Source organism: Lupinus angustifolius, chromosome LG04 (genome assembly GCF_001865875.1).
Source record: "Lupinus angustifolius cultivar Tanjil chromosome LG04, LupAngTanjil_v1.0, whole genome shotgun sequence".
NCBI lineage: Eukaryota > Viridiplantae > Streptophyta > Magnoliopsida > Fabales > Fabaceae > Lupinus > Lupinus angustifolius.
The window spans coordinates 26,665,704-26,681,649 of NC_032012.1; the positions used below are offsets into that span (position 1 = coordinate 26,665,704).

At 29.3% G+C, this 15,946-nt stretch overlaps 1 protein-coding gene across 1 annotated transcript; it reads right to left on the bottom strand.

Moving 5' to 3' along the window:
* Positions 500-5,201, bottom strand: LOC109346739. Its single transcript, XM_019586485.1, has 8 exons — positions 4,208-5,201; positions 3,795-3,869; positions 3,635-3,706; positions 2,838-2,918; positions 2,621-2,718; positions 1,820-1,945; positions 1,045-1,093; positions 500-957 (listed from the first exon to the last, which is right to left on the bottom strand). The coding sequence occupies exons 1-8, from the start codon at positions 5,108-5,110 to the stop codon at positions 799-801; spliced, it is 1,563 nt and encodes a 520-aa protein (XP_019442030.1). The 5' UTR covers positions 5,111-5,201; the 3' UTR covers positions 500-798.

A 15,946-nucleotide genomic window follows, 5' to 3' on the forward strand; every position in this document is an offset into this window, starting at 1 on the left:
CTTTAGGCCAAAATCAAGTGTCTCCTGAATATTTTATATGGATTAAGAAGGGGTGGAACAGTTTCTGATATCTTTGCATCATCTGGGACATATTAGTATTTTGTAAGGTTCTCGATTTTCGAAGAGATGGTTTTAGAGTAGGATTTGGGGATGGAAATGAAAAAGGAAATGAGAAATCAATACCCACGTTCAATCATGTCTCAACATGTAATGTATTGTTGATTGAGTTTCCACCTACTTAAAAAAATAAAACTATTAAAGTCAAAACATGTTTTCTATTCAAATATTTATTTTGAATTCTGACCCATGCTGAGCCAATAAGACTAACTTGAGAGTGAGATGACAACTCCCACAATGCCTTTTTTAATTAATATTTAATGCTCAAACTCTGCCACTAGTCAACACATTACTTGATGAAGTGTAATTTTCTTTACTTTAATAGTAAATCAAAATTAATAATTTCCTCCCAAAACCTGCATACAAATACATGAATCTCCCATAAAAATGACGGAAGAAAATTGAAGATAAAAAAAGAAATGAGAAATTTAAAGGAGAGAAAAACAGAATGAAAAATGAGTATTATGCATTGATCTATTTCACCACATAGTTTATGACTTGTGCTCTTCATGTAAAACAACTCATCATGAAAACAATGACTGCATCAAAATCTTCTCCATACTTGTCTCTACACGTTTTCTTCCAAAATCTTGGAGCTGAATGATCCATGCAATGTCACGTTCTCTCAATTGTGCCTTTGTCAGTGAACAAGTTCATGCTTTTGTGTCAACTTGTTCATTACTATTTTTCAAACTTAAACCACTTCCAATTTGCATAAAGTTGTTCATTCTCAAAAGGCATGTCACTAGTTGGGACAGGTTCTAATCTCTTGGTGAAAACAGCAGGAGGTAGCTTTTGCTTATATTTCTTAGCCATCATTTCTGCCTCTGCAAATACTCTCTTTGTATAGCATATGCAAAAAAACAAAGCACTTATCAAAATCTTGCTACTCAAACTATAGAATAACTTTAATTAATAAATAAATACCTCTTTATTTGATAGAAAAAGGCCAGGTTCACTTTCAAGGTCAGCAGTGCTGCATGTTCAAAAAAGCAAATTCTCATTAGCAGCAAATAAATGCGCTAAAAAGGATAGCCCAATGCACGAGACTTCCACTTCCACCTAATGTGGAGTCTAGGGAGGACAGATGTATTCACGTTAAGATTGTGGTCTCGTGGAGCATTCATGTTAAGGTGCCCGGGAATAGACGCTCTAACCTTCAATCATTTTTTGGTCACACAAATATGAACTGTGCTAACATAGAAACTCCAGCAATGTTGTGATCTTTTGATCCTTTGGATCCCCTAGATTCACATTATTTTTCACTGTTTAGTTTTCTCTAATTAGTTGAAAGTTGAAACTTCACCCATCTTCAATTGCACTGTTTGGTTTTCCATGTTGTAAGGCATGACCCTTTGGAATTAGAAAAGAACTATTTTTTTTGGATGGAACCATTTTTGCATAACGGGATACCCTTGTTTTCAACTTTTTAAGGTAATGCCTTATTGTGTGACTTATTAGTTATTATTGTCTGGTTTGTAGGGAGGAAGGAGGGTAAACAAGGCTCCATCTAGTAGGGTCCATAACGGAAAATGTAGGCAGTCTTTATCCTCACAAGTGAAGAGATTTTTTTCTAGGATTTGAACCTATGATCTCTAGGTAACAAACAGCCTTACCATTATGCCGAGACTCACCCTCTAATCAATAACAAACTAATGTGTCCAATAATTATATAAAAGAGTTAAAGTCAACAATCCATTACCTTACAGAAATTTTACCAGGAAACACTGACTTCACGACCAAAACTTTAACATTCTCATCAACAGAAAGAATGTCACTGACAGAAGCAACTTCAGCACTAGAGATATTTGAAACATGCAGCAATCCACTGAAAGGCACACAATAAATTTGTTAAGAGATGTAATTAGTTTAGTTAATCAGAGAGTTAGTTAATTGTTTGTAGTGTATATGGTATCTTTCTTTGCTACAAACTTCAGGCTATGATCCTATTCATATTTTCTTACACCCCCAATATTAACCACCCTATTTCTCGATCGTGTCTTACTGGTGTAACACAACTTAAAACCTGAAGCTTCTAATTCTCATGCATTTTCGCCTACTTACTTAGTTTCTTGTAGACGCATAAAATTGATCCTCCTCCTAATCATTGTGTCTACTATTTCCATTGACTTATGTGTAAGAGTGTCTATATTCCATGTTCCGATCATATCCTAGATTGGTGAACTAGCTTCTTCTTTACCTGCACCAGTTCACACAAATGTGGAAACGCTTGCTTATTGTTCACTATATCTAGGTAGCAATGTAATAGCCCTTGCTCAGTTAACATTGTACTAGAGCGATATAACACATTATTTATAGGCAACAAGCTAACACTAACATTATCGCATCGCCGAACCATTTTCTAATGCAATTATGCTATTTCATATACCTTTATTTTTATAAAACTTCGATATATTATAAAACTTCGATATAATATGTGCTCTATTGTAGCTAATGCGCGAAGTGTTTTCTAATTGCTATTCATATCGAAACTGTTACTGACCTTCTGTTAGTTTCTCCTATCTTAATTTGGGCTCCATATGGTAAGATCTTTTTTACTGTCCCATCTAGAAGAGTTCCCTCTCTAAGATATACCTTTTCCTGCAATGTCATGCTGCACATTAAGAATTTCACGATATAAAGGAACAAAGCAAAACTAAAAAGCTCTCAATGTGAAATAGTAGAGCGAGAATAGAAAATAGACAGATTTCAATACTAACCCAAGCTTCCTTCTCGCTAAGTATCAAATTGTTAGTAGATTCATCTATTCGAGTAATTTGTACATATATACGGCGCCCCACCTACATCATTAATCAACTAGTAAGTAAAAGCAGCATCACTTGTGATCTAAGTTCTAACTGATAGAAGTCATCAAGGAATATATACACCAGAAAAATCAGAAGGGGAAATGTTTTGAAGTACTAATTCTTTTCAGCTAATTTGCTTTACACCTCACTATGTATTATGCAAGCAAGATCGCTTTAGATAATCACTTTTCATACTTTGAAATCCATCATGACATATAAGCATTCAAATTGAGACTGGAGCATGTTTAAAAAATACAGAATAACATAAAATAATATAAGTGTACAGGAATTAACAAAAAAAAAATAGAGCATGAAGGAAAATATTGAGATCTTAATGATGGAATAAAAGAAGACATTATATTGACTATGTGATCAAATTCCCTTTGATACTTTTTCACTAAACAGTAGCCAAAATCTTTGGCTACATTCTTAGACAGACAAACTTGTTTAAAGTGTAAAAGAAACAAGTTTTCATTATAGAACAACAATGAAATTGGCAGGACAGATAATATAACTTCCATAGACTACAATCAGATTGCAGCAGACTTAGCCTAATGGCACCAATTGTATCTGTGAAGCTATACAGATTGTTCAACGCTGATCAGTGAAATAACAGATAATACAATCAGAGTATCAGCTAAGCAGCCACGCCAATAAGAAAAATGATATTTTGCGCTGGCTACGAAGAAAGTTCCAGAACTGCAACTTACAATTTCTTTCAATTCAGTGAAGCTATTTACTCTTTTCATAAGCTCGAGTTTGGGTAGGAAAGCTCTCAAGCCCTGTACATCCAAATTCAAGAAAGGATAAACATTTACTAAAATGCTACATGAACATATCAACATAAATTTTCAGGTCAATGGCACAGACCTCAATCCTTGTTAGCAGGCCCCCGGTGTTCCACTCTGTAATTTTAACCTCTATAGGCTCATTTAGCAGTTTTATCTGCCCAAAACATTAAAAACAGAAAATTTAAATCTCATCTACAAGATAAAGATGTTTTTTTTACATGAATTAATATTGCTTAAAGGGATAATCTAGCACTAGTACTCATAAGATCATGGGCAACAATTTGTTATTAGATCACATAAACATACTTTCTGAGTATAATTTCCGTATAAATCTGATGTAATATTAGCTACCATGTTTGTATGATCACATTCACATATATATGTGACATCCTATTTGTCCTTTCTACTTAATTTATAATATCAAATTGGTCCTTCAATGTCACATTTATACCATTAAAATGATCCTTAAGAGAATGAGAGATAGATAAAAACCTGCCTCACTCGATGCCAGGCAACGCTTCGAAAGAGCCTTCTGGTAGAAAGCAATGGGCGGCCACTAAGTGTTCTACCGAGAACCTCAGCAAACAAAATGGTTCCAGTCTCTACAACAGGCCTACCACTCACTGGTACACCACTTAATGCATCATCATTCTTCACAATTCCCATCTTCCCATGAACCATAAATTCCTCTGCATCCTTATCCACATCACATAACAAGTTCTCCAAATCTTTACCATACAAAGGAAGCACTTCCTTTGTCAACATTGTACCTAATAAGTCTGCTCCAATATTGATATCAAGCTTGTTTTCATTACCAGAAACAACAACACCAACCACAAAATCCCCTGGTTTTGGCTCATAGTACTCAACATTAACCTTCTTAGATTCTTCTTCTACTTCCTTTTCTTCTTCATTCTCATCAACAACCACGTCACCTTTTTCCTTAGGAACTTCGAATATCTCACCATTTTCTTCCACCAACTTCTCCTCTATAGAATCACTTCCTTTGAAAAACTTCAAAAAGGGTGCCAAAGCCTCATCTTTGGAAGGTTTCTCTGGCTCCACTTCTCTTGGAACTGGAGAAGGCTTGTTCAACAACCCAAATTTTTCAACATCATCAATAATAGCCTCTTGAGATAAATCAGTGGATAAGCCATCAACCCCTCCATCTTTGGAGCAAAATGTGAAGTGGGTAGGACCAAAAATTGAAACTTTCTTGAAAAGTAAGGAGCTATGAGGATTTGAAAACAGAAAAGAACATTGGAGTAATGAAATGGGGTTTTTGGTGGTATTGAAAAATGGTTTGTTTCTGAAAAGAGTGATGTTATCCTTAGAGGGTAATGAAAAATTGGGAAAACATAGAGAGTTAGAAGAATGAAGAAGAATGAAAGACATGTTGGTATGTTGCAAACAGCATCACCTTTGGTTTTCAGAAAAACATAGCCAATGTTCAATTTTGTATTATCCTTAATTCCTTATGATGTTTTTGCCTCTTTCTTCTTCCTCACTCATATTATTATTTTACCTTTTCTTTTTTATTTTGAAATTTTAATGTAACTATATTTAATTGGGGTTAAAATTATTCAATTTAAACTTTTTGTCACTCAACTTAAATTATTATTGCAAATTCTTATTGTTATTTTTGTTTGAGACTATTTATTTATTTGCCTAAAATCTAACCTATTTTAGTAAAATAAAAAATGATCAGTTCATGATAAATATATTATATATGTTAGAAAATAAATAAAAAATATCAGTCTCCTCTTTCCCATAATGCTTCCTGAATTTCTCCCCCTCTTCAAAACATTCAATTCTTACAAGATATTTGCATCCCTAAGGTATGAAAAAATATAAATAATTTCCCTAAGATTTTAAGTTGGAGGAAATATAGCTTTTTAATTAGGACAAAATTTTGGAATAAGTCAATCCAGTCAGGACCAATTTAGAATATTTTGAAACCAAATTAAATTTTAAAATTTGTAGAGCCTATTTTAGTACATTTAAATATTTTGGGATGTGAAATTGGGTCTTCCCTCTATTTATGGATGAAATGAAAAATTGTGAATGGTAAATAAGATTACACAAATTACAACAAATATAAGAATATAATAAACATTACATTTAAAGTAGTAGAAGTACATTAAAAACTAGTTTAAAATTTATGCATGGTTGGTGTAAAGTTATCATTACATCATTTATTATTAATTTGTATTATTTTTGTGTAAAAATCAATAATAATTAACATATGAATAATGAATGATTTCGTAACAGTGTAAAATCCTTTATACTATCAATGTATACATATTAAATCCTTTATAATAACTAGCGTGTCGACCGGCACTCCGTGCCGGTCACCCGTATTCTTATTTTTTTGATACAGTATGTATGATCTTCATATTATATTATTTAAGAAAAACAATTTGAATATAAGAGTGCAGTATATAAGATCAATAAAGAGTGAAAATTTAAGAAAATAGTATGTGATAGTTGATATGATATACATAAAACTTATGTCAATTTCTCATTTTGTGTCTATTGGATGGAGAAAGATAGAAGATAAAAATAAGAGAATGTGTGAAAGATTAATGATATTAAATTATTAATATAAAAAATGAAAGTAATATGTGAAAGTTTATAGTAGTTATTAAAAATATAAAAGCGTAAGTTTGGAATATAAAAATTATACCGTGAGGTAGTTATTATTTGTTTTGTCTTTATTAATAGTATAGATATAGAAGTATAGATAGATAGTGGGTAGAGAGGAACATAAAATAAACATTAGGTTATATATGGTTTTTTGGTAAAAAATAGAAAATATGAGGGCAAAATAGGGAGAACTACAAATTACACCACGGTGGTGGTTATTTTAGGTTTTACCTTTATATATAGTATAGATATAGATATAAATAAGCATAATAGAGATTAATATTTCATGGGAATTAGGTTAAGGTTTTTCGAACCAAAAGAAAAATAAGATGATGGAATTCGGCCCAGAGTTTGGCCATCTTGGGCCAATTTTTGATATCTCTCATTAACTTCCAACATAATATTAATACCTTTGTAGAACAAAGAAATGAGAATCCGAGGAATAGAAATTTGATCATCCAATTATGGATTTAATATTTATGTAATTATAATGTAAGAGTTTTTTATATTGTTATCTCGTTAGTCATTATTCATTTTTAACAAAAATGTATTGTTTGGGATATACCAAGATTCAACCTTCGACATTTTTTAGTTTCTTTTTATACAACCAAAGTCTATTTATGTCGATATTTAGTTGGACTCTTTTTGTTACACTAATCTTTTAAAAAAAGGATGTAGTTCAATGTATTTCATTTAGAAAAAAATACTTGTTATTTAAACATGATCAAACATAAATAAAAAAGACTTTCACATTACTAAGTATTCTAAGCGCAAAAAATCTTATCATTTCCAAAGTAATTGGAGTTATATTTATTTTTCCATAACAATTCAAGAGTTCTTATGTGTTTCCATGCCCCTTCGGGACTCTAGAAAATGAAAAAATTTCTTCAAAACCGATTTGAATTTAAGTATTGTTCAATAACTTGTTGATGAAAACACAAAGACATGAGGTTGATATTTGAATAGGAAAAAGAGTGAATCTACAGTGTCCCAAATGAGTTGACTTATTCGAAAAAAAACTTTCTTATGTGCAAAATCTACCATTTCCCAAGAATCAAAATTATTGATCAATGGTGAAACAATATCATCATTTTTATACAATAAGATACCAAAGTGAATAATTGACTCATTTCATATAACAAAGAATCGCAAGGAATCTTTTGATAACATGGATAGCCCATGATCAAGTCAATTAGATATGGAAGTTTAATGAAAGAGAAGCTACTCTATTTATATATCTTATTTTTATTTAAGAGTTAATAATTAAAATAAAAATCACACCCACATACTCACTCAAATATGAACGCAGATCCTCTATCCTAAAATGATGGTATCTCCATATCTTTGACCAATGGAATTATAGTGAATAACATAAAAATAATAATTTTTGTTTTTATAACTTTTAAGTATGATTTTCTGATTGGATATAAACATGAACAACTCTGAGACATAATACATCTGATTGCTATAACAATCTTATTATCACACGTAATATGACAGGGAAAAGAAAGGTTTGGTAGTTGAAATATGAACATCTATTTATTTGGTTTTGCAACTTTTATATTTTTATTTTTTTAACTACCTTTCTTTCTTTCTATTTATTAATTCTTATCCCGACAAATTTATCATTTTAATATATTAATTTACTTTTTTTTCTTCCTTATATCTTCTCACAACCAAATTAACAATAATTTGTTTTTGTTTGAGGTTGTTTGCCATGATGTAATCATGCAGTACTTGGAGTCACTGGAATGGTGTTAAATGATGCCTTCTTATAATATAAATAAATAAACATTAAAAAAACTATAGACTTCAAAACAATTTCATTGTTCAATTTTTTCATATCGTCACCACAAAAACAAATAGCCATTGATAATGCTAAAAAAAATGAAATCATTGACTTTCTCACATGTCATGTCTAAGAATGGTATCATATTATATTTAATTCATACAATTCTTGACACTTGGCATGAGTTCACAAATACTATATTGCTTATAGATTGGGTGAGAGGAAACATATATAGCTTAACTATATTTTTTAAAAACCTATGCGGCTATGTCAAAAGAATCCAAATAATTATTAGTAAATAAACTTCCCCTCATTTGTATATTTTGAAATAAAAAATCAGTTTTTCTTATGACATGTGACACTTACTAATTTATGTATTGTTTAATTTATGTGAGAAAATATAATGAGAGAAGATAAGAAAAAGTATAAGTAAAAGGACATAAATGAGAGATTGATCTATAAGAGTTATTTAATACGGGTGAAACAAAAAAGAAATGAAGAGAAAGAAAATATATTTTTATTAAATAGACAATTTTATCTTGATAAATAAATGTTTTTTTGGGAAAATAAATTCATTTATACTTATTGTGTCTTTGAAAGAACAAAGTAAACTTAATGATTAAGAAATATAATTCATAAAACAAATAGTTATAATAATAATAATAAAGAGATAAATGAAAAAATATTATATAATTAATATTAAAAATTACATTAATTTATTTCTGAATTATATGGTGTAACAAGAAAGTAATAGTTGTCAATAAAAAATATAATTTCTCATCGGCATAATTTTTATGTCCAATAACCATAACATTTCACTAACATTATCTCCTCTCATGAAGTAACCACACATAATTTGAGGGTTATCACACCACATCAACTCTAACGATGTCATTGTACTCTTTAGTTTAGTTAATGATATCTTCTTAATATACAAATAAATAATTATGTTCTTTCAAAATATGTGATTAACACCTTTAGTGAGTATTATTTCGATAAATCGAACATTGACTTTTAACCTTCTATAACAATTAAAATCTAATGCAATTTTACACAAATATAAAACGTGTGTAGAGATAAATTCAAAACATCATATTTAGAGATAAATAAATTTTTGTTATTTGGTGATATCTATAATAATTATCTATGATTAAATTTTAAATACTATGTTAATATTTTATTGATGATCTCTTCCTAACGTATTGAGATAAGTTTTTTTATGTTAGAACAACTATTTATTGGTAGTGCCTTCGTAACGTATTGAGATAAGTCTGCATAATCATTATAATTAAACCATATCATTGTACTTATCTGGTAATAATAAGTAATCAAACATGCATAATATAATTTGATTCAACTCATTATTGTTGTGAAAAGGCCATTATTGTTGTGGAATATTCGTGAGACACGCACTTGTTAGTTAGTTGCTTATATTCATATACATGTTTATATAAGACCTGCATTTCGACAGAGAAATTAATTTTTTAAGAAATAACTAAGAAAATGACAAAATGATGGATTTTAAGGGTTTGTTTGTGAGTTAGATTTTGGAGGGGAATGAAATGAAAGAGAATGCTTGAGAGTCATCTCACAAGTGTATTTCGGGCTCCCAAGTCTTCCCTTTCCCTTCCTTCTCCTCCAAAATTCCACTCCCAAACAAATTCTAAGAAGAAGAAAAAAAAATGATAAAATGAAGGTGGGGTGAATGATAAAGAAGACCACGGGAATGGTAAAATTTTAATTCAAGAAGCCGCTCTCAAAATATAGAAAATTGAATTAGTATGTTTTTGGTGCAAAACTTGGATTATTGAATCTTTTTCTTTTACCTCTTTTATTATTTACAAACATCTTAATTATTTTTTTGGTATTAACAAATGTATCTCTTCATCGGTCTTAATTATACCATTAAGTTATAAGAAGGCGACTAGACTCATGCACAATATATAATATCATATTTAAGGAGTGAAGTGTGTAATTGTCCTATCCATCTTTTTCTATTTGATTAGTTAAAATTGTAAAAAAAAAAAAGAAATACCAATAGCGTGTGAACTAAAAAAATGTATCTGTTTATTTTTCAACATGTAAATTTTTCTAACAATCATTTTTCAGTTGACTGAAAATTGATAATCACTAATAAACCCATAATTAATACATATGTTGTGAACACATGTTATGTTATTTATGAATTGAAAAATATTACACTTAAACTATGTTTTTGGTAAGTACAGTAACGCCCAGAACATTATCCCTGAAAATCAGAGCATGTTTGTACTTTTTTGTCGGGTGCATGCATTTTTCTACCGTACGAGCATTTGTTTACTCATAAAAATGAGTTATAGTAGGTTGTCGTGTATGACCCATATAAAAAAATATGAAAACTAAAGGGTAACTTTTGTTATCCATAATAAGTAACCAGAAATGAATACCCTACTCTCTCGTTTGTTTTTGTTTCTGTTAATGCTAAATGTTGATAAGCTTTGAAGGACGTAGAAAATGAAAGTAAGAAGATCCAAAGCTGCATGATAGAGATTTCTTTGTAATGGAAAACTGTGAACCGCACATATTTTATCACCATTTATTAGGAAATAAAAGTTGCATATTTCTTTCTAATAATGTTCGTTTGCAATGGACAATAACGTTTACATGTTACCAAAGAGAAAGATGATACTTGAAAGCTACATTTATCATTTGTCCGAATAGGACCACTCAAACTATACTTGATGTGGAAACATTTATTATTTAGAAGATATTATTTGGATTAATGGGAAGAGGGACAAAGATCAGATCTCTTTTTTTGGATTGGATAGCAAACCCTATTTTTTGTCTAGAGTCTATGTTGTATTTTTTGTCTAGAGTCTATGTTGTAAAGGCTTTTTTCTCCGCTTTTTCTCTCATGTAATTAGTTTTTCTTTTAATAAAATCTTTCCTTTTGCCGATAATTTTTTTTTAGAAGATATCATTTTTTCTACTATATTAAGTACTATTAGCTTGTTAAATCAGTTATCGGGTATGTAGGTGTATTGTTAACATCTCCATCACATATTGACGCAAATTAACAATATACTACACAAAAATGTACTTTCATTTAAATGTTCTACAACTTATATTTTCTTCTTCTGTAGATTCCACTGGTGCATATTTTATGTGCATTTTACTTTACTTTGTTTTACATCATTCTAAAAGTTGATAGCTCGTTTTTTTTACATCATTTACTCTACTTTTTTTTACATCATTCTAAAAGTTGATTCCACTTGAAAGTTGAAAGTATCAAATGGGTAGATTATAGCTTACCCGGAATAATTTTTCCTTTATTATTTTTTGTCTAGCTCGAGTCCAAATTAATCGAGAGGCCTCAAGTTAATGTTAATATATTAAAAGATAAAATTAACAAGTACCTCCAAATTTATTATATATACTAAAGTTTTTTATATAAAAAGTGTTGTGACTTAACTTATTCACTGTATATATCCCTGTATATAAATTAAGGTGGTGAGAGACGACACCTAAACCTAGCATATGGTCCATATTACTTATCAATCTTCCTCGGTGCGCACACATGATGTGATAGAGAATACTTTTCATATGCCAAATCAAACAAAATTAGTAACATATATATTACTGACACGCATATACTACTTGCATGTAATCTATTCCAAATTCGTGTTTTTCAATCAAAAGGGTAAAAAAAATGAAAATTCAAATGGAAAATTATGAACAATGCCATGTACATATGAATAGAGACACTTCCTCATCACATGGGCAAGTCCCTAATATGAAGGTCACACATAGTTCTAAATTCCTACCTAGCTGTATGTGATGTATTTGATTTTAATTAAATTGAGAAACTGAGTTTTGCACAAGGTTTTTATTTTATGGTGGATCATGGAATTGGAATTAATTATATACCTTATTTATCTCATCTCAGCAGAGGTATGTTTATGTAAAATTAATATAATGCTGGACAGATATTCATGCAAAATTAAATTAAAATTGAAAACAATAATTTTGTAGTTAAGTTAAAAATAATGAATCATATGGTGATCTTAATTTTAAAGTTCACATGGGAATGTGTTATGAGAGGAATTTGACAAATGAACCAGCATGTATGTAACTTAATAATTAATTTTTGGTACTACTAAATATATTTCTTCACCTTTTTGGATAAAAAAATAATTCTTTTTAAGTTTTGTAGCTGTCATTCCAACAAGTTTCACTATGGAGAATCGTATCATCGATCTTGAAGATCTAGTAAGGCCTTTCTTAACTAGACAAGTACCTTGTTAGTCACTTAATAATTAATTAATATCAAATTTAGTAATCTAATTAACTTTTTTGGGTACATATTTAATTAATTAACTAATGGTGATATCAATGAGTCTTATTTTTTTAATGATCCGTTTTTCAAGCTTCTAAAATGTATCAATTGACAATATAACTTTTTATATACTACTAATTCATTATATTATTTATTTTCAATTATGATTGTTTGAGAAAAGTATTAGAAATAAATAGTGAATGTGACATAATCTGTATATAAATATTTATACTTAACACATAAATATTATAACTATTAAAATTGATGTTCACTTGTTTCAAAATTTAAGAGTATTATAATGTGTACCTCCCTCGATCTACCCGCAGCATGCATATGCATTACTGAAACTCGTTGAATGTGCTGTACCTTCTTCACGTCGGTGATGATATACACTGTACAAGTACATCGATTTACATAGATTTTATTCAAATGTACGGTTATATTATTATCGACTTGCATCCCAATTACTAATCTACAATCAAATTAATGTTTTCATATTGGGACATTTTTGGATTTTTAATTGCCATTTTTTGAAACCATTGTTAGTGAGTGTATATAACAAGAACGACAAGATATATAAAATATGCTTAGCCTTGGTCTTTTCACCCAAACCATATATTTTAGTCGTAGCATTTTGGGTTCAAACTTTGTAGTTATAATTTTAATCCCATTAGATATATTGTTCAAATAGACAAGATATGTATATTACATTCTTTTACATCCCATTTTCAGAAAATAAATAAATAAATTTGTCCTTAATTTTTTTGATACTTACATATATTTATATATACACTATAGAGTAATTTGGTTAGTTTGGTCCTAAATGCACTACCACTACTACTAAATAGTAAGAAGCACCAGTGGTGCCATTATGTACAAAATTATATATGTGCGCCTAGTATTAGACCAAGTCAAAAAGACCATCCATACTCATTTGAAAAGAAGAAATTTGTTTCTAGAATTTTATCAAAGCAGAGAAAATTAGTGGCTTGTAGGGTCATTTAATTATGGGGTTGTCCTTTGTTTCTCCACAACCTTATCACTTCTCATTATAAAAATGGAAATTGAGAGTGACCATAATCTCCCCCACCCTAAACTTCATTAACAAACAAAATAGTTTCCCCTCACTTTCGTTTTCCCCATTTTAGTCCATTTCAGCTATACTAATCACTTACCAAGTTCAGCAATAAATTATGTCCTTTTATTAAGGATTACCATTTCTGTACTTCATTTATGTCAATTTGTGGTTATGCATTCTAACTTTGGATTTAATATATATACACCGATAGTGTAAGTGTTTTTTATACTGTTAATAAATTATCCACCATTGATTTATTAACTACAATCGATTCTTAAACAAAAGTAATATAATACAAATCAATAATAAATGATAATATGCTGATAGTATAAAAAACTTCACATTGTCATAACTTTATCAATTCCTTGTAATTAGTCAATTGGCCACCTACTTAGGTTTCCACATAATGCGGCATCGATTTGTTGTCGACTTTCTCTTTACAATTAATACTCGAAGACCTTTTTTTCAATTGCTAAAGTAAGCATGTATTTACTCTTGATATTTAATCTACTGTATATAAATGATTCAGAGATGAACACGTTTTCCCAATAATCCATACACTTCTAATACCAACATTTCACCCATTAGATACATAGTGATGAAATTATAATACATATGTTTTGTAAAAAAAATTATTAAATCAATTGCAATCAAATTATAAAAAATATATAATATAAGTAGTACTATAATCTACACATATATATACCAACTATCTTACTAATTAAGCTTTTGCTATTTATATCATTCTATGGGTTGGTTAAATTTGTTACTTGTTAGTATGGTAAACCAATGAAAGGGTTTTGCGTGTGTGGTCCGTTTTCATTATTGTGAACTATTAATAATGTAATATGGTAAAGTAGATAGGGTATGTGGTAAGTAGTGATCATTTCTAAGTTTGCTTATTAGTGAAAGAAATGTTAAAAAGTTGATAATGTAAATATTGCCCTAGTTTTCATGTTACATGAGAGCCCATAATGTTGATTGTTTACACCTCCTCTCTATGATGGTTTTCAGTGTAAATGGGACAGAAGACAAATGTGGATGACCACAAATAAATACATCGTAAAAGTTAAAAGACCACTCATTGCGATTGCAAATTGCATTTGTGTACAAATGAGATATTCAAATTTCATATTTTGTACAATTAAATATTATTTCTTATAAAAGATGATAGTCAAATTCTATACAATAATATTAATCTCTTTTAGATAATAGATGATAACTCTTAAAATTAAGGTATTGGGTAAGAGAATTTTTTTTCCAAGGAACTGTCTAGTAAATAAAATATTAGAGCCAAAATACTCTTTTACATTTATGCATAGAGAAAAGGTCAAGATGATGCTTGGTACTCTAAACCTTTTTCTCTAAAATTCTAAGAATTATATTTTGGTTAATTTGTTATGTTGATTTAGATTTGAAGTTTTCATTTCATTATTTTGTTGAATGATTAATATTTAGAAAGTTTTTTAAGAATATAAAAGAAAGTGTTATAGAACTTAAAATTTATGCATTAGTTGTTAAGCCATGTGATGTGAGTTGTGATGAGTGGCATTAAGTAGTATAATTATTGTAATTTATTAATTAACTCATCTGAAAATATAGTTTTGTAGCCATGGACCCAGGTTGTTGCCACGTCTCTATGTTTAGAAAGAATATAAGTGTATTATCTACTTTATTTCATTAATATATAAAAAGGTTATGTTTGTTAGATAGCTTAAAACAGGCTATTTAATAAACTAATTGAAATAATATATTACTTAGTACGATTTTTTTAAAAGGGTAATGCCTATGTATTCATAGTGTAAAATGTATACATAAAATCAGTATATCATACATCATTCATTTATATTATTTTTATAATAATTAATGAATGATCAATTAATTGTAAAAAAAATTATGTAGTAACTATATACAACTTTTTATCTACTTTTATTATATAGAATTGGGCTCATCTATACTGCAATATTAAAAAATGATTGGAAAGAAAAACTTTTTGAATTTTTATTAAAAACTAATTTAAAATCATGTTGGTCAAGAATAAATTTTTGACACATGTTACAATCTCATCTCATCTAAATTCATATATTAACTAATAAGGTGTTGGTCTAAAGGTGTAAAGTCTCACCAGATCTCTAAGATCGAAGGTTGAATTCTTGGGAGGAACAGTCATAAACTCCGAAAAGTATTAGTTTCTTACCAAAAAAGGTGAGAAATATCATTGTTAATACAAAAAAAATTACATATTTAATTTGTTAGTTAATTTCATTAATATTACTTCCTCATTTTTTTCACTAGCTTGTAACTATTTTAGAAAGTTCCAAAATTTCCAGCCATTTAAAATTCAGCAACAGTTATGCAAAGCATAGAATAAATAAGTCTGAAATGATGTTCATAATCAGCATG

Bases quoted from the DNA above. Each gene is read 5' to 3' on its own strand.
- LOC109346739 (XM_019586485.1), bottom strand. From the start codon at position 5,110: ATGTCTTTCATTCTTCTTCATTCTTCTAACTCTCTATGTTTTCCCAAT. The intron at 3,707-3,794 runs GTCTGTGCCATT...TTGGATGTACAG, and splicing joins GCCTGCTAACAAGGATTGAG to GGCTTGAGAGCTTTCCTACC. The intron at 958-1,044 runs GTATTTATTTAT...TGCTATACAAAG, and splicing joins TTTTTCTATCAAATAAAGAG to AGAGTATTTGCAGAGGCAGA.